At 46.5% G+C, this 17,935-nt stretch overlaps 1 protein-coding gene across 1 annotated transcript; it reads left to right on the forward strand.

Annotated features, from left to right (window-relative positions):
* The first annotated feature begins 892 nt into the window (after positions 1-892).
* On the forward strand, positions 893-17,698 carry ago1 (argonaute RISC component 1). Its single transcript, XM_035526446.2, has 19 exons — positions 893-1,349; positions 4,239-4,425; positions 5,189-5,309; positions 5,569-5,750; positions 6,017-6,153; positions 6,329-6,463; positions 6,838-6,925; positions 7,123-7,270; positions 7,451-7,570; positions 7,891-8,013; positions 8,111-8,244; positions 8,532-8,716; positions 9,093-9,252; positions 9,421-9,511; positions 12,715-12,909; positions 13,580-13,714; positions 13,938-14,039; positions 14,207-14,406; positions 15,029-17,698. Exons 1-19 carry the CDS (start codon positions 1,325-1,327, stop codon positions 15,135-15,137), a joined length of 2,577 nt encoding a protein of 858 aa, XP_035382339.1. The 5' UTR covers positions 893-1,324; the 3' UTR covers positions 15,138-17,698.
* The last annotated feature ends 237 nt before the right edge of the window (positions 17,699-17,935 follow it).

The following is a 17,935-nucleotide window of genomic DNA, read 5'->3' on the forward strand; positions in this document are numbered from 1 at the left end:
CTTTTGTTTGCTTACTTTGCATTTTGTAAATGTGTAAAAAAAATACAGAATTATTAATTGTATGTTTGAAATTATTCTTTGTTTACAGCAATTTTCACATGTGCCTAAAACTTTTGCACAGTACTGTATGTGTATGTATATGTGTATGTGTGTGTGTGTGTGTGTGTGTGTGTGTGTGTGTGTGTGTGTGTGTATATATAGCAACTATCTATAACAAACTCCACTCCAAGCCCCTGCCCAGGTAATATGCATGTGGGGACCACATAACCATAGCTAGGCCATCACCTTAACTTCCTCAGATAATATGGTCCTTTACCACAGCAACCAGGACTTTATTTTGATTTATAGTAAAAATTATCAATTTTTATTAATAAAAAATAAATTAAAAGCATTTACAATTAAAATCAACAAATAATGTTTATATAGTCATTTAACGTTTCACCCGAACGTTGACTTTTAAATTATTCAATTAGGAAACATGCTAAAAAGTTGCTAAAAATCTTAAAGCACTTATTATTAGTAGTAGTAGTAGTAGTAGTAGTAGTAGTAGTAGTATTAGAATTAGTATTAGTAGTATTAATAGAAGTATTAGTAGTAGTACATGTTTCCAGACATCGGTATGAAATTTGTTCATTTAATGTTTCCTTTTAGTTGTCTGTGTTGTGGCTAAAGAAAGGCATTTGTGAAGCATTTACAAAGAAAATAATTAATTCGTCTTTTTATTCATAATTATTTTATCATGCTATACATTATCAGCTCAGTATGCAGTTTCCAATGCTTCATCTGCCACTTTATTAACCCGAAATGTGAAATATGACTACCGCCCACTAGAGGGCAGCAACTAAATAGCTGAATGACTCAAAAACTATTTGAGCAGCAGTAGGAGGAGGCGAAGAAGGAGGGCTCTGAGGCTTTGGGGCGACTGGGTGTCCGTTTTTGTTCCGCTGGAGAATCCTGCTTGAGCGGGGGGCAGGACGATAACATACCGAGAGAGAAAAGCGGGAGCCACGCGTTTCGAGGGAAATCATACCGAGAGAGGAAGGTTAAGGGACGCTGGGAGCGGAGGGGCCGACGCCGGAGGTCCGCAGCCTTTGGAGAGAGCCGCCTTGGCTGGGAGCAGCGAGGGCGCTTTTGTCTCCGCGACTCTGCGGGTCTGGGGGCTCCGTCAGGGGGGCAGGGGCCGGGGGGCTTTAGCGAGGACACGGACGCTCGCACGCCGAGACCGAGGAGGCTGGAAGGCTGAGACGCTTCCCAGCCTGCAGGGCCGGCGCCCGTGGCGATAAAGGCTCCGGCTGGTGTGAACCCTTGCGGCGAAGTGGATGGGATGGAGCCGGGACCGTCTGGCGCTGGTAGGTCTGGCAGGTCTGGTAGGCGCTGCTTCTTTCAGCGGAGTGAGTGGCCACCGCACCGTGCTGCGAAGTGAGAGCTTTCATGCAGCCGTGAGGATCTGCTGCACATTCTGCCTGGGCTCAGCAGTCAGGTTAACCAGACTCGTGGTTTGCAGGTTTTCCTAGAAACGCGCCGCCTTGTTGATTTGTTAATGCATGATACTCATGTAAGCTGGGTATTTGGCTGGCTGGCGAGGAATGGAGATGGAAGAAGTGACAATGTTGGGGTCAGGGGTGGAGGGGCAGGGTCGTGGGAATCCTTGATGGCAAAGCCCGCCTTCCCCAGATGCAGGTGGTCTGACGCCCCCACCCTCCCCAGATGCAGGTGGTCTAAGGCCTCCACCCCCTGGCAACTCCCATCAACTCCCAATGCAGATGCATTTCTGAGTATTTTGATTATAAAGTAACTAAATACAACTATGGCAATAAGGTAGTGCCTCTAAACGCTTTTTGGTTAGCAAAACCAATTTCTTGTTGAAATAAACATTAAACTAGAAAATCATTTTCCCTTATCTTATTGAATGCTACTATTTCACATAACTATGGAGGTTAGATTGCATGCTAAGTGAGCTTTGTGTCTTGCCAATTTTAAGACATTGGTGACACAGCGTGTTGTCAGTATGTGCTGACATTTTCTTTGGACTCCGTCCCTACGTCTGAGACCAAATTCCAAGATGTCTTATATGATGTTGACAATTTTTGCAACTTTAAGAATTCTTTTTACCTTAGTCTCGACCCAAGAACACTTTACGCCCAATTTCTTTAATCCCTTTTTATTAATGGCGTGTCATTAAGTGAGCTATGTGGATTGGTCTGGGTTTACAGCTAAATATAATGCCATTTTATTCTGTTTCGCAGTATTACATATGATTAAATTAATGTAGAAATCTCCGTGTTCCAATTTCCCTAGTTCTCAACACTGAGTATTTCAATGTGATAATAAGACCACGTGTGGTGCTGAGTTAGATATTGCTGTCTTTTTTTTTTTTGATAGATTCATAATTTTTTGTTAGTGTTAGTGTCCTATGATATTTTTAGAGTACCTGAAACCAGTTTGGTAACTTTGACGCTCTACATGGATCCCAGCAGGGTTTTGTCTTTTCTTTCATCCTCTTTAAAGCCTTCTTGTTACCTACTAGCCATATGCTTCATTAGCGAAGGCTGCTCTCTATGACTGAGGTGAGGGGTTGGGTGCTGCGGTAGGCCAGCCGAGAGGTGTGTGGGTGTGTGGGGGTGGGTGGGTGGGTGTGTGGGGGTGGGTGTGTACACTGGGCACTCCAGCTGCAGGACGCCTGAGCCCATCCCATCTTGGCCAGTCGGGGCAGTTCCAGTGTGGTGGTTCAGGTGCTGGCCTTCACCATCTACCCTATTGCCCCTGTCGCCACTCTTCTGCCTCTGGCTCCCTTTCCAACCATCTGTCTAAGCCCATCCTGGCTGCTGTGCGTGTGAGTGGTAATCTGAACTGATGTGATGGTCATTAGATGGCTTTTTCCAAGTCTTACACACACACACAGTCACGAAACTGACTGGGCCCAGAGTTTTAGCTATCCTTCTGTGCAGTTTTAAAGCACACCTTCTAGTATGCTGACTAGTTCAGCAGTACCTTATATTGGGTGTACGGGGAGAGATTGATCTTGCCCTGATAGGATGCTGTTAGCTATAGTGAATACGAGGGCCTGAATAAGGCACAGGTGCCCAAAACATTGCCTAGACAAACGTTCCAAGCCCCCCCACAATGCACCCCCAGGTTGCTTCATCTCCATGACAATGCGTGTTACTATGGTGTTGCTATGGTGAGGCTGGGAATGTTTTGGGGGGCCCCTGTGTTTGTGTGTGCTGTGGTGGTGATGTGGGGCTCTCTCTCTCTCTCTCTCTCTCTCTCTCTCTCTCTCTCTCTCTCTCTCTCTCTCTCTCTCTCTCTCTCTCTCTCTCTCTCTCTCTCTCTCTCTCTCTCTCTCTCTCTCTCTCTCTCTGTGTGTGACTCCTTTTCTCTCTCCCTGACTCCCCTCTTTCTCCCTCAGGAGCAGGAGAGCAGCTGGGGGCTTTGTTATGGTGGGGGGAGAAATGTTCTCCAGGGAAAGAGAGGTTAAAGTACTCTGGCTCAGTAAAGCAGGAGTCACCACCACTAGTATTCCATTTCGCAGCCCCCACAGCACACTAAACCGCACCGATTTTCAGCGGATCCACAGAAGGGCTGTGGTGTGCAAAAGGCCGTTTCAAGCCAAGTCCTCTTCAGCGTTGTAAATCTTATCATTTGCACAGCGTTGCAGCGATATGTCATTGCAGTAAACACAGATGTATTGGATAAAAGTTTGTTTCTGGGAGAAGCCTTCATGTTTCTAAATGCTGACATTACTGCTGTCCTTTCTCAGCTTGTCAGCAAAGCTCGTGACTTCTTGCTTGCATCTTTCCCTTTTCTTTGGTTGCCGTGGTTGTAATGTGGCCTGTTCAAGTAGATCTGTGCCTTGCACTACGGTTCTCTCTCCCTCTCTCTCCTCCTTCTTTGTGCCCTTTTGTTACTCCTCTTCTTTTGTCCTGCCGTCCACATGCTCTCCTGTTACCGCGGTTAAACCCATCTACCCACTGCTCCCCTGATCCCCTCTTCCCCCTCACCCTCTCTGCTTCCCCTCTCCTCAATTCCCTGCGCTGTAACGCTAGAATCCAATTTGTATGAGCTCATTCTTATTGATAAACTCTTACGCACACCGACTCACTCGCTCCAGTTTCCTCTGTGTGGTAATGCTCGGATCATTGTGTGATCTCATCAAATACTGACTCTGTCTGTCTGTGTCTCTCTTTCTCTCTCTCTCTCTCTCTCTCTCTCTCTCTCTCTCTCCTCCCCCCCCCCAGTGCCCATGGGGCCATACCCCCCACCTCTGCAGCAGGTGTTCCAGGCCCCCCGGAGGCCTGGCATGGGCACCGTGGGGAAGCCCATCAAGCTACTGGCCAACTACTTTGAGGTGGAGATCCCCAAGATGGACGTCTACCACTACGAGGTCGACATCAAGCCCGACAAGTGTCCTCGTCGAGTCAACAGGTAGTGCCTCCCTCAGAAACCCCCCCCCCCCCCCCATCTTTAGAAGTTTAAAAACAGCTGCTTTGTCACACCCCAGAGAGTCTGGTTTTTTTTAAGTCCCGTCAGCCACGGGTTTTGAGAAGTGGTGAGAAGTGGCTGCAGGACTTTAGTTTAGTGTGTCCTTGCTCCCACACACCTCAGTCATTTCATCAGCTCTGTGTCAGCATGATGACATCATGGGTCCATCTGAGAAATGCCTTCTGTGATATTTTGGACGTGCACACACAGATTTTGAGTATTACCCTGAGTTTATTTTCTCCCCCCAGATTTATAAGGGTCAGTGTTTCATCTGGCTTTTAATTTCTTACTTCTAAGAGTCACTCAGACAAAAGGCTCCTGATCTCTGGTCTAAAGTCCCTCAGTCAGGAGATAAAGCTCTTCCTGGATCTAGATGCTTTGAGAATGTGATCCAAAGTCATTTCGGATGCTTTGTGTAAACTTTATTTGCTCACTCGCTTTCAGTTACCATCACACTATGGTGCAGGGACCCATTTCTGCTATGGGCGCTTCCAGTCATACTCTAATGTCTGAAGCCGTCCCAAATCATCACATGCTGCCTGTTGCATTCCGACACTTCCAAAAAGAGTGTTTTTGGGAGAGGTTATGTCCATTCTCTCCTTTGGCAGTGCTTGGCTATTGTACACTTTCTAAAAAAAAAATACTTGGCCCAGGACGACGACCGTGTGACATCTCCGTGACCTCCATGTGACCTCCTCTTCAACAGGGAGGTGGTGGAATACATGGTGCAGCATTTCAAACCGCAGCTCTTTGGCGACCGCAAGCCGGTGTACGATGGCAAGAAGAACATCTACACGGTCCTTGCCCTCCCTATAGGGAGCGAGAAGGTCAGTCAAACAGCCTGCCGCACCGCAAGGGTTGGCCGAGCCTTTTCTTCCGTAGGTGGGGATGGAATGATGGAAAACGACCAGTCGTCATATCAGTGACCAATTGGTCATGGTTTTTGGGATTGTTTCAATATCGTTAAAATATCCTGGAAATATTAAAACTAAAATTATTTCACCACTGCACTCAGTTTGGTCACTGTCGTCTTAGAGTGGCAAAACATCTCCGACACGCCAACACCCACTGCATCTTGTGTCGCAGGTGGACTTTGAGGTGACCATCCCAGGGGAGGGTAAGGACCGCATCTTTAAGGTGTCCATTCGCTGGCTGGCCAAGGTGTCGTGGCGGCTGCTTCAGGAAACGCTGGTGAGCGGCCGTCTCCAGGTCCCGCTGGATTCTGTCCAGGCTCTGGACGTGGCCATGAGACACCTGGCTTCCATGAGGTACAACACAGTAAAATTATGCATGTACTGCTTCTGTAGATCCAGCAGAAACCTGTGCCTTTTAGTGGGTGATGTTGGACTTCCTTCTGTTTTCCAGTAGTGGGCACTCTTAAGACTACAGAGTACTATTCATGGCAAAAAAGAAAATCCTGATCAAATCCTGAAATAAATATCTTTAATTTAATAGCTTATTTGTTTGTTTGAACATTCAAAATTTCCAACCTTTAGCTCCTTACCTCTGTCTATGTTCAACCCCCCCCGCCCAGGTACACCCCAGTGGGTCGGTCCTTCTTCTCGCCACCTGAAGGGTACTACCATCCTCTGGGAGGAGGGAGGGAGGTGTGGTTCGGCTTCCACCAGTCTGTTCGGCCCGCCATGTGGAAGATGATGCTCAACATAGATGGTGAGGGTCGCTCATTGTCTGGTGAACCTGGGTTGTGTGTTCCGTGCTTTGTAATTCAGTGAGGATCCTTTTTAAGTCGAAAAGAGCTCCTCCATGGCTACGTCTGTATGCAGATGTTAAAAAATAAATAAATAAATAAAAATAAAAATTTAATAGTCGCTGTCTCTCCCTCCAGTGTCGGCGACGGCCTTCTACAAAGCCCAGCCCGTCATCGAGTTCATGTGTGAGGTCCTGGACATCCGCAACATTGACGAACAACCCAAAACCTTAACGGATTCTCAAAGGGTTCGCTTCACCAAGGAGATCAAAGGTGCGGCTTGCCACGCTAATCACTGTCTCCTGCCCTGCTGTACTTTCAGTTCACTGGTCCCTTAAAGACTCCTGCATGACATGGCTCTCATCAGTCCATGTGTGTGTGGCTTTGCATCTCCCGGGTGAGAGCCTGAGAGTTGCGAAATAGCCGTGTGTTTCACGTTTTACGGGGTTGCCTGAGCTGCTTGGATTTGCGGCCCCCTGTGACGTTGCGTACAGCGAACGTCCTGCCCCACCTGAATCAACACTCCCACACTGCTGGCTGTTTGGACTGGCCTCGCTAAATCCTGCAGGGCTCCATCAAACAGGAATCTTGCCCTCAACACAAGTATACTATATGATGAACCCTGTGTATGTGTCTGTGTGTGTCAGGGCTAAAGGTAGAGGTGACGCACTGTGGTCAGATGAAGCGGAAGTATCGGGTGTGCAACGTCACGCGTCGCCCAGCCAGTCACCAAACGTGAGTGTCTGGATGCTGAGTGTTTCTTCTGTAAACCCGTTACTGTGTATAGTACCCAGAGCTAATAACACACAGTTAAAAGTGCAGTAATTTGGGTTTTTGTGCACACATTAACAAACTGACTGATCTCAGCACAGCAAATGTGCACAACAGTTTTTCAAGTGGTCTTGACGCTGCTCTGGTGCATGTGTGCTCAGGTTCCCCTTACAGCTGGAGAGCGGGCAGACGGTGGAGTGCACGGTAGCGCAGTACTTCAAACAGAAGTACAGCCTGCAGCTCAAGTACCCTCACCTGCCCTGCCTGCAGGTGGGGCAGGAGCAGAAACACACCTACCTGCCCCTGGAGGTGAGAGGACGCGGTCAAAAATGTGGGTAATAAGAGAGTCAGGCAAGGCAGCATTTGGTAACGCAGAGCTGTTTACTTGACATGTTGCTAGGTGGTCACCACTGCTTTTCGTTCCTAGTTGGAGGCGTAAGCATTCGAGTGACACATGCCTTCAACGCTTTTTGCTTGTCCACTTGACAGGTGTGTAATATAGTAGCGGGGCAGAGGTGCATCAAGAAACTGACGGATAATCAGACGTCCACCATGATCAAAGCCACGGCGCGCTCAGCCCCAGACAGACAGGAGGAGATCAGCAGACTGGTGAGCGCTGTCTCCTGGCGTTCAGCAACGTACACCTTCCCAGATGCACTTTGAATTTTTCTTCCTTTGTGCAGCATATATACCTACCATGGTATATAAAATAGAACTTCTGTCGAAATTCTAAACATGAACGTTGATTCAGCTTGATTGGAGATATTTTCTAAGTCTAGTAATAATTTGGTGCCACAGATTGGTATATTGGGACAAATGTCATGACCCATTTGTCTTGGAATCGCGTTCAATTTGAAACTGATGTATTTAATCTGCCTTTCCCCTCAATCCCTGTGTGTGTGTGTGTGTGTGTGTGTGTGTTTGTGCAGATGAAGAACGCCAATTTCAATCTGGACCCTTACATCCAAGAGTTCGGGATCAAGGTGCGGGATGACATGGCCGAAGTGACCGGCAGAGTGCTCCCAGCCCCCATCCTGCAGTACGGTGGCAGGGTAAGACACCAGCGGGGAGCCGTGCTAGCCTTTACATGTGGACAGTCTGTGAGCTTCTTGGGCGGCGCAGGCGCTTTGATCCTCTGCCCCTCTGCAGAACCGGGCCATAGCCACGCCCAACCAGGGCGTGTGGGACATGCGGGGGAAGCAATTCTACAACGGCATCGAGATCAAGGTGTGGGCCATCGCCTGCTTCGCCCCACAGAAGCAGTGCCGTGAGGAGGTGCTCAAGTGAGTGACTCGGATGTGCCAGTGATGGGTAGTGTGAGCAGAACGAGAGTTTGCACACAAGTGTAAATTGGTGTACGTGAAAGTGAAGTGCTCAAATGTGTGTGTGTGTGTGTGTGCGATTTCTCTTGTACTGATTTCTGAGGATGTAAAAATGTTGCTATATTACTCTGCGTTTTGTGGTCTCCGAGCATTCTGTTTTGGTGAAACCAGCGCCAGTGTTTTTCTCAGTTTTGCGAGTCACGGTGTAACCAGAATGGCAGACACTTGTGTATGCGTTTCACCTGTAGAAACTTCACGGACCAGCTGCGGAAGATCTCCAAGGACGCGGGGATGCCCATCCAGGGTCAGCCGTGTTTCTGCAAGTACGCGCAGGGAGCAGACAGCGTGGAGCCCATGTTCAGACATCTGAAGAACACCTACTCCGGCCTGCAGCTCATCATCGTCATCCTGCCGGGGAAGACGCCCGTCTATGGTACGCGACAGCGACTCGAGCTGGTCTTGTGTGCTGTGCTAGTGGGCAATGTAGGAAAAGTCTGGACTGAGTTAACGAGATGCAGATCTATATTGTGTCTAAAAGTGTCTAATATAAAAAGTGGATATAAACTTGTATGTCGCCATCTGTCTACCAGTGAGTCAGTAGTGTGTTGAGGTCTATACAGAGGACGTTATTGTCTCTTAACAAGAAGCTTAACAAAGTTACACTGCTGTTCATTTAAAGAGGAAATGATGAACCTAGAATGTGAATACAGAAATATTAATGACTGGCTGAATCAATAATGTGAGTTTTCTGTGGTTTGCCCTCTCCTGTGTGTGGGTGTGTGGGGGGGGTGTGGGTGTGCGCGGTGCAGCGGAGGTGAAGCGTGTAGGAGACACACTCCTAGGAATGGCCACTCAGTGTGTACAGGTGAAGAACGTGGTGAAAACGTCACCACAGACTCTCTCCAACCTCTGCCTCAAGATCAACGTCAAACTCGGCGGCATCAACAACATCCTGGTCCCACACCAGCGGTGAGGCCACACGCCCCCCACACCTCTGTGAGGGTGTGTAGAAGGGTGTGCTACCATGACTGCATGTGACTCTAATGTGGACCATAATGTGAGATCCCAATATTTTACATAAATGTGTGACAATGTAAACCCCTTTTCACCGTGTGTCTGTGTGTGTGTCTGTCGCAGGTCTGCAGTGTTTCAGCAGCCTGTCATCTTCCTTGGAGCGGATGTCACACATCCACCAGCAGGGGATGGAAAAAAGCCCTCTATTACTGCAGTAAGCCTTTTATTTTTATTTATTTATATATATATAATATATATAAATATAAATAAAATCTCTGTCTGTCTCTCTCACACACACTCGAAGCATATAACAGAAAGTTATTCCTGGTGCTTTTCATAATCTACAGGATGAGTGTGTTTAAGTAATGAAGTCTTTGAGTATTTCAATAATAATAATAATAATAATAATAATAATAATAATAATATTTATTATTATTATTATTATTATTAACAACTACTATCAGTACTTAATACTATTCTATTATTATTAATACTATTCAGCACTGCTTTAGCTACTACACCAGTGTTTCCTCAGGGATCCCCAGCCATTCTGGTCCAGGTATTGAATTGTTCAGGTATTTTGGGAGCTGTGACAGACCAACACTGTGTCTGAGGGTTGTCAAACCCTGCCATAATTGTGAGACTAGGCCACGACTGCTTGCGACCCCGACGTTTACATAAGTCTGTGAGAAGAAATTCAGCCATGTCAAGCTTGACATTAAGATGGTCTGTTGATCAATTTTAGACTGCTTGGCCACCATTGTCTGTCCTTGTCCAGTTCTTTTGTTTCAGGCTTGAGAAACTCGTTTTGTTTTTTTGCCGCCTCAGTTTCTGAAGATTTGGCTCTTAGATGCTCTCTAAATGACTTCCTGCCAACAACCTTTTCACTCGCTTCCTTTTCTTCTCCAAACCCTGCACTGGATAATCATTTTGGCTTACAGCGAGCTTTCTGTTTAGCATATGTAGCAGTGGAATGTCCTACTCTGTGTTCAAGCACATGTGACTAATCACTCCTTCTCCCTTCAGCATGATCTTATCTGAACAGGGATCTGTTGTGGCTATAGTAACGAAGACTGCTATGTCACAATAGCCGAGTGTGAGTGATTTGTGGGTCAGTAGCTGCTATTTTGCTGGTTATAAGATTCAGAGGGCTGAGATCTGTGGCATGTGCTTGGGAACACCAGGCCCATGGGCTGAAGCAAAAGGTATAATGAAAGCCCTGCTACTGGCTGTGGTGAGAAGCACCGCCCTGTTCGCCTGCTCTGCTGCCCTTTAAAGGGGAGTGCAGGGGCAGCTCCCAGCCCAGAGGAGGAAGGATCTGGGAGCGGTTAGCGCAGAGAGGGGTGGCCGGGAAGGACGACCTGCCAGTGACTCACGCGAACGGGAAATGACATCACCTCCCTTGCCAGCACTGGGCCATGAGGAGGTTGCCAGGCGACAGTGACGAAGAGCTGAGTCACAGGGAAGCTAGAGGACGGGAGGATGGGTGGATTCCGTGGGTGGGCGGGGGGGTGTAGCGGGGTAGTCAGAGGTGGGTGGAGAAACACTGCTGACTCTGGAGTGAGGTGAGGTTCTGATGGCATCTATGGCCTCATTTATAAAACTTTCAGTCGATTTCAGTGGAAGTGTGTTCACACCAAAAAAGGCATATGCCTAAAAAAAATTCTGATTATGAATACTATATATATATATATATATATATATAAAATCTCTTTCTTCCCCCCCCCCCTTTTATAAATCATAACCTTTGTGAAAATGTGTGCAAGAATTTTGCAGAATGTGAAGTGGTCGTTCTTGTGAAGGAGACTGAGGGAAAATATGTTGCTTAATTGGCACCAGCAGTGTCATTGCCAGTAAAAGCAAGTTTGAGTGTAGTTGCACCAGTCGCTGTTTCTGATTTCGCATTTAAAAGTTGATGCAACCAGTGGGGGAAAGCCTGCGTTCCAGCAGACGTTTTCTGGTGGGTATAGAAGATCCATATATATCCAACCAGACCTCTGCCTTTTAGAAGGCCACAACAGAATGCCCCAGAGCATGTGTGCTATTGTTGTGTCTGTCTTTTGTGCTGTGTGGATTACGAAATTGGGTAAGGAGCCAGCGCTTAAGGGGGTAGCTGCTGTCACTCTAGAAATATGAGTGCAGTCCGTTGTTCCGATCAGATGTGGGGAAATTGGACATTATGCTTTGAAGTTTGCCCGTGCTTTCGCTGCCAAAGGCAATTGGCTGTGCCCGCATGTCAGTTTAATAATGCCATCCAATACAGCTGGCATGATGGCACTTTGGGATGGCTGGATATCCCTGGACTATCAGCGAATGCCCTCAGAAAGCAACAGGTTGCCAGCAATCGGGGTTGTTAAGAACTGTGAGTGGACAGGTATATCCTGATTTTGCAAGGTTGGTCACTCTAAAACCGAGCCCAACTCCCCACGTAGTTCCATGAGAATGACTCTTGGAAATTTCATTAACCAGCCATCATTGCTGGTAAGAAAAACTTTATGGTCTCTAAAAAAACGTTTGTGCCTTATTCGGTTGTCACGGTAATAATTCCCATAAGCCATTGTGGAACAACACAGCATCTATGTACATTTTGTTTTTTTTCTCTCATATATCTGTGAATGTGTGTAATTGTTTTACAGCTATTTGCAACCTGTAATTATCCACAACTATTACTAACCCATAATGAGTTAGTTTCACTCTGAGAGGGGATTAGCAAATTGAAGGCTGCAAATCTGAAGAATTAAATAAGAATACTTAGAAACGTGCTAATTAACTGGTCCACACAAGTGTAACAATAAGCACCTCAGACAAAGCATCAGTGTTTAGGCTTGAATGCTTTGCTGAGCAAGTATCTTGTATACAGTAATTAAATTATTCGGCACCGTAATGTGGACGTTTATGAGAGGCCTGTGACTTGCTTGTTTCGCTGTAAATCATTACTTTACCCCAGAGTGTCATCAGTTCCTGTTGTGTATGGATTTATGTGTAGGTCAAAACCTACGTAAATACTCACCATTTTCCCACCCACTTTATGTCTGGAGGGTTCTGTATGCATATTTTGGATCTGTTTTTGTGGTTATACACCGTTTTATAAATGAGGCCCCTATTCTTTTCTCATGCTTCCCCTCAGCCATTAGAGGGCAGTGCTGCTATACCCATGCATTGAAAAGTGACTGAACTGTAGTTACATGGGCTGTTGCATTAGGCTGAACAGCTTGATTTATTTAAAACAAACTGCATAACATTAACATTATATATCAAAATATCCCAGCTAACAAATAGTGATAATTTGTTCAGAACATACCTCTTTCAATTTCTCTTTATTGATCTTTTGTGTGTGTGTGTGTGTGTGTGTGTGTGTGTGTGTGTGTGTGTGTGTGTGTGTGTGTGTGTGTGTGTGTGTGTGTGTGTCTCCTGTAGGTGGTAGGTAGTATGGATGCCCACCCCAGCCGGTACTGTGCCACGGTTCGGGTGCAGAGGCCCCGACAGGAGATCATTGAAGACCTGTCATACATGGTGCGGGAGCTCCTCATCCAGTTCTACAAGTCCACACGCTTCAAGCCCACCAGGATCATCTTCTACAGGGACGGTGTACCTGAAGGCCAGCTACCGCAGGTCGGTGCCAGCCTCAGAGCAGTTCTCTGCAGAAACCACAACCACCCGCTGCAATATTGACCCCAAAATCTATTTTATGTAGCAGCGTGCAGATGTGTGTTTTTTTTTTTTGGCTATGCTGATGAATCACTTAAAAAAAAAAATTATTTATTTATTATTATTTTTAAATGTCCTAAATATTGTTCATCGCAATAGTAATCATGATTGATTACTTTTCCCCCTAAATTGTGCAACCCTGGCCTTTGAGTTCCTGCCTAGCCCTCTTGGATTAGTTGATCATTTTACCACTACTTGCTCTCCTTGGGCTGTTCAGTGGGGTTTACAGGAATACTTCCCCCAAACATGCTAATATGGCTACATGCTAACAGGCTTAAAAAGGCCTGAGGAGGAGTAACGCAACCTTTTCATGTCATTAATTTTCCTAATCTTTTTCGTTCACCGTTTATCAGTGAGAGTGAATGAAATGGAAAAAATGTATCTGTAAAACCTAATGAAGTCTCTCTTTACAACGCCATTAGTGGATCTAAAACAATGAAGAACACTGCCCCTTCCTGGAAGGGCATTCATTAATAGCGAGCAAGTGAGCTCAGCGAGGGTCACTATGGCGACGATGACGGTGCTGGTGATGGCGCTGTGACTCATGACCTTCCTCCTCTTTCCCCGAGCGCAGATATTGCACTACGAACTGCTGGCCATCAGGGATGCCTGCATAAAGCTGGAGAAGGACTACCAGCCCGGCATCACCTACATCGTGGTGCAGAAGCGCCACCACACCCGCCTCTTTTGCGCCGACAAGTCGGAACGGGTGGGTCCTCTAACGGCGCGCGCGCGCTCTGACCCCTCGCTGAAGTGACAGTCTGGAGGGATGAGTGCAGCAGTTGGCCGTATCCGAGCGTGGTGGCTGAGTCTGAAAACGACAGGCGTGCACGCGTCATTTGTTTGTGTCGTCATTCAGAACTGTGATTAAAACCAGTTTTAGATTTATTCCGCTTGGTTGCTTGGTTTGATTTCATCGTCCGTTTCACCAGATTGGGAAAAGTGGCAACATTCCAGCAGGAACCACAGTCGACACCAGCATCACGCACCCTTTTGAGTTTGACTTCTATCTGTGCAGTCATGCAGGGATTCAGGTGAGTACTGCTGAAGGATTCCCTTGTACAGCTAAGCAGCTTCCTCCTAAATGAGCTCCACGCAGCGCCTGTATTCCCAGCCCTGGCTGAGCACTCTCTTCCCACCTGTTCTCGGGAATCCTCCTCTTAAAAATGTTTGTGTTTTGTTTTTGTTTTTGGCATTGCAGGGCACCAGCCGCCCCTCGCACTACTACGTGCTGTGGGACGACAATCGCTTCACTGCCGACGAGCTCCAGATCCTCACCTACCAGCTGTGCCACACCTACGTGCGCTGCACACGCTCCGTCTCCATCCCTGCACCTGCCTACTATGCCCGCCTGGTGGCCTTCCGTGCCCGCTACCACCTGGTGGACAAGGAGCACGACAGGTGAGCAGTGACTGGAGGCTGGGGTTTGTTCCTGGCCTCGTTCCATCCTGTGCTGATGGGTTGTGTGAATCTGATTGGTGGAGTCCAGTAGGTCGGCCATAAATCCCGCCCCTCAGTGCCTCCCTGGTTCTTTTGCTTGCTGGAGGAAAGTGGTTGAGAGGGGCTTTCCTATCCCCCAGAACAGTAGCTTTGATAGTTTCCATATGCCTCATTGGCGTCATCTGTGGATCCACACGTGTTGCAGGATGAGTAACAGCAGCAAGTTCCACATGTTCACAGAAGGACTTAGAATAGATTTCTTTGTAAATGCACACTACTAGGCAGATGCCTTCTGAAATGGAAGCAGTGTATGACACCCTGCCAAAGTCAGGAGGTGGGTAGGAGAAACATACTATGTAGTAAGGCTTTGTGTTGCATAATGCGTAATTACCATGTAATAAGGCGTTGTTACATAATGCGATTGTCGCCTGCAAAGGAAGGCCACCTCCATGGCCAGAATATATGAGCACGTGTCCGACATGTATATTCAATGTATTGTGCTGTGCTGAAATAATACAGAGGGCAAGATGGTGATCTTTTTTATTTATTTATTTTATTTTTACCTCGTTTCTTCTGTCTGTAGCGGGGAGGGCAGCCACGTGTCCGGTCAGAGTAACGGTCGAGACCCTCAGGCTCTGGCGAAAGCTGTGCAGATTCATCACGACACCCTGAGGACCATGTATTTCGCCTGAGGGACCCTCGCCACTTGTTCTGCCTGGCCCATGTGGGGTGCTGCAGGGTCCTCGTCACCTCCCTATCCTGGAGCCAGTACACACAGAACTTCACCAGAACTACAAAATCCATGCGCCTGAACCGAACAATGCCCAATTAATATGGAGCATCCTGTCCCCAACTTTTATTTTTCCTCATTTAAAAAAACAAAAAAAGCCGGCCAGGCAGGGCTGTGCTCCTTTGTGTGTGTGTGTGTGTGTGTGTGTGTGTGTGTGTGTGTGTGTGTGTGTGTGTGATGCTACCTTTTTATGGTCATGTATGTATGTTTGTTTTGTATGCAATATGGAGAGCAGGGAAAGACATGACCAGCCCGGAGATTTGACTGCCACCACGATGCTGCCTCATCATGCCTGTCCGGATGGCTGCTCACCCATGTTCCCCTGCCCTGGTACTCTCGCTCCTGGTACTCTGGGTGCAGAAAACAAAAAGGGACACCCTCATGTTATTCTAATTCTTGCTCTATGAACTTTTTTATGTTGTTTTTGTTTTTTTGTTTTGAAACAGCACTTAGTTAGCTTCTATAGACGTCGAGCCCTGCATTTTTCATTTTGGCCTCCATGCTAAAGCCTGCGCCCTGGCCGCACGTGCAGAACCGTCCGAGATCAACTGTAGCGCACCGCGGAATGCAGAGGACGTAGCTTAGGGCGGGGTGGTGCACGATCACAGGTGTAGCCAATCACATTTAGATATGCCTCTTTAGTCGCAACAGTGGCAGAGTTAGCGGAAAGATAGATGGACTAGAGTCCATTTTAAGATGCATTTCAGTTACTTACGACTTGGATCTACGTAACACTGAAACCAGCATTATAAACCAGCCAAACGTGATGCCAACCATTCAGAGACTCACTTTTTAAAATGTGCATCTGTCTGTCTGTTTGTTTTTTGTTTTTGTTTTTTTGTCAGGAAAATGACAGTGTGGCATTCCAGCACTTGATCCAACTACCTTCCATGAGAAAGGAAGGATGCACTAATTCTCTTATCCCAGATCATGACAGGTCTAGATGATGGAGACTTATGATTACTTCTTATCGCTCACTCACACACACCCCCCCACACACGTGTGCGTGCCTACTCAAAACTCTTTCCTTCCTGTACTTTTCTGGCTTTCCAGCATCTTAACTGGTTTGCTTCCACTGATTTCTGTAGATAGAGCAATACAAGGTCATTATTTTGATGGTACAGAGAGCAGTCTGTGGAGAAGGGTGTCGGACATCATTGTACACTAAAGGAAATAGCAGCTTTCTTCATTATAACAGCTCTGACCATACTGTCTGCTCATAGATAGTGCACAATCATTAACGAAGGATGCAACATATCTGCTTCTATACACTGAGACGCGCGCGCACACAAATGCAAATAGTTACAGGCTCTCAGTCATGGAAGAACCTTTTTTTTTCTTTTCTTTTTTTTTTCCTATGTAGCCACCCACCCCCCTTCTCCCACATAGATGTGAAAGGTGTTCTCTGCTGTTGGTTTATGGTCAGCCACAACCCACCAACCATGGCTGACAACAGCAGTTATCCACCCTCACCCCCACCCCCGGCACCACACCCACACACACAAACAGTGCGTCATCCTTTAAAAAGCATCTTTCCACATCCTACTCCTTACCTCGCTCACCCACACACACCCACACCCCTGCCTCCTCAGATTTTCATATTTGGCCTGATGTTCCGCATGTCTGCTAGATGTGTACCACGTACACAGGCATTGAAGAAATGGACCTTGTTAAAAACGTTTTAGAGGACATACTGTCATCTAACCATGTCATTACAGTGGTTTTATGAAATGCATGTTTTATTTAAACCTGTGTTGTGACTCGATCTTAGTTACGCCTCCTGAAGGTTCTGCCCTTCTTCATGTCTGCTTGTCATTGGATGCCATAGATTTCTTTCCGTTATACCGGAACTTCTCTCTTCTTACCGTTTGTAATAATGTCAAAGGTTGTCCTCAAGGGGGCACTGTGGGAGGGCATCTTCAATTCAGCCTCAAAGCACCTCAAAGACAAAAGCGAAAGAAATAAAGAAATTGCTTATGGTTTGTGGAAAAAGAGACTGTGATGAAATGGTTAATCATATTTTATTTTTAACTCACTTTTATAAAATGCCTAATAGGAACTGCCTCTGTATTATGTTTTACCAAACCAACATCAAAATGATATGTATTTATAAGTTGTAATGTCTGGGGTAGTTGGGCGTATATAATTGGGGCAAATCTCTCCCCCAAGGGGGATCTATGTGATTAATCCAGGAGTACACACAGTGATGCAGTACTTTAAGTCTCAGAAGCCACGGGCGCCTTGTAGGGACTGGCACAAAGGCGCGAAGATGGAGAACTGGAGAACTAACTTCACTCAGCCTCACCGTAAAAGCAATATGAAGCCACTGAAAGAGAACCGTCCTTATGATAGCACTTCCCAGTAGTATGATTGGAAGGACACACAAACATGTTATTTTGGCTCTCTATGTAATAGTGTGGGGAATGTTTTAGGGGAGGGTTATTTTTTAAAAGAAAATAAAAATTGTTTTTTATTAAACAGTGTCTTCTTTTTTGTAATGTGAATATAAGCAGATGCAACTATTCAAAGCTTTAAATTAGCTCTGCGATGTTGCTCATAAAGAAATGGGCTTATTTAAGCCATTCATTCCTAATATGGTCCTTATATATATGTATATGTAGGCAAAAGAATTAATTGGGTTTTGGGAACTGATCAAGTAACTTTACTGCTTTGCCGTCTGCTCCTCTTCGTGCTGTGCGA

Source organism: Electrophorus electricus, chromosome 1 (assembly GCF_041902795.1).
Source record: "Electrophorus electricus isolate QZ-2024a chromosome 1, ASM4190279v1, whole genome shotgun sequence".
Taxonomy (NCBI): domain Eukaryota; kingdom Metazoa; phylum Chordata; class Actinopteri; order Gymnotiformes; family Gymnotidae; genus Electrophorus; species Electrophorus electricus.

What these genes read in the sequence shown, in the direction of transcription:
- ago1 (XM_035526446.2), top strand. Translation starts at nt 1,325, where the DNA reads ATGGAGCCGGGACCGTCTGGCGCTG. An exon ending in GATGATGCTCAACATAGATG is followed by an intron (nt 6,154 to 6,328) that starts GTGAGGGTCGCT and finishes CTCTCCCTCCAG; the next exon opens with TGTCGGCGACGGCCTTCTAC. An exon ending in CTTCACCAAGGAGATCAAAG is followed by an intron (nt 6,464 to 6,837) that starts GTGCGGCTTGCC and finishes TGTGTGTGTCAG; the next exon opens with GGCTAAAGGTAGAGGTGACG.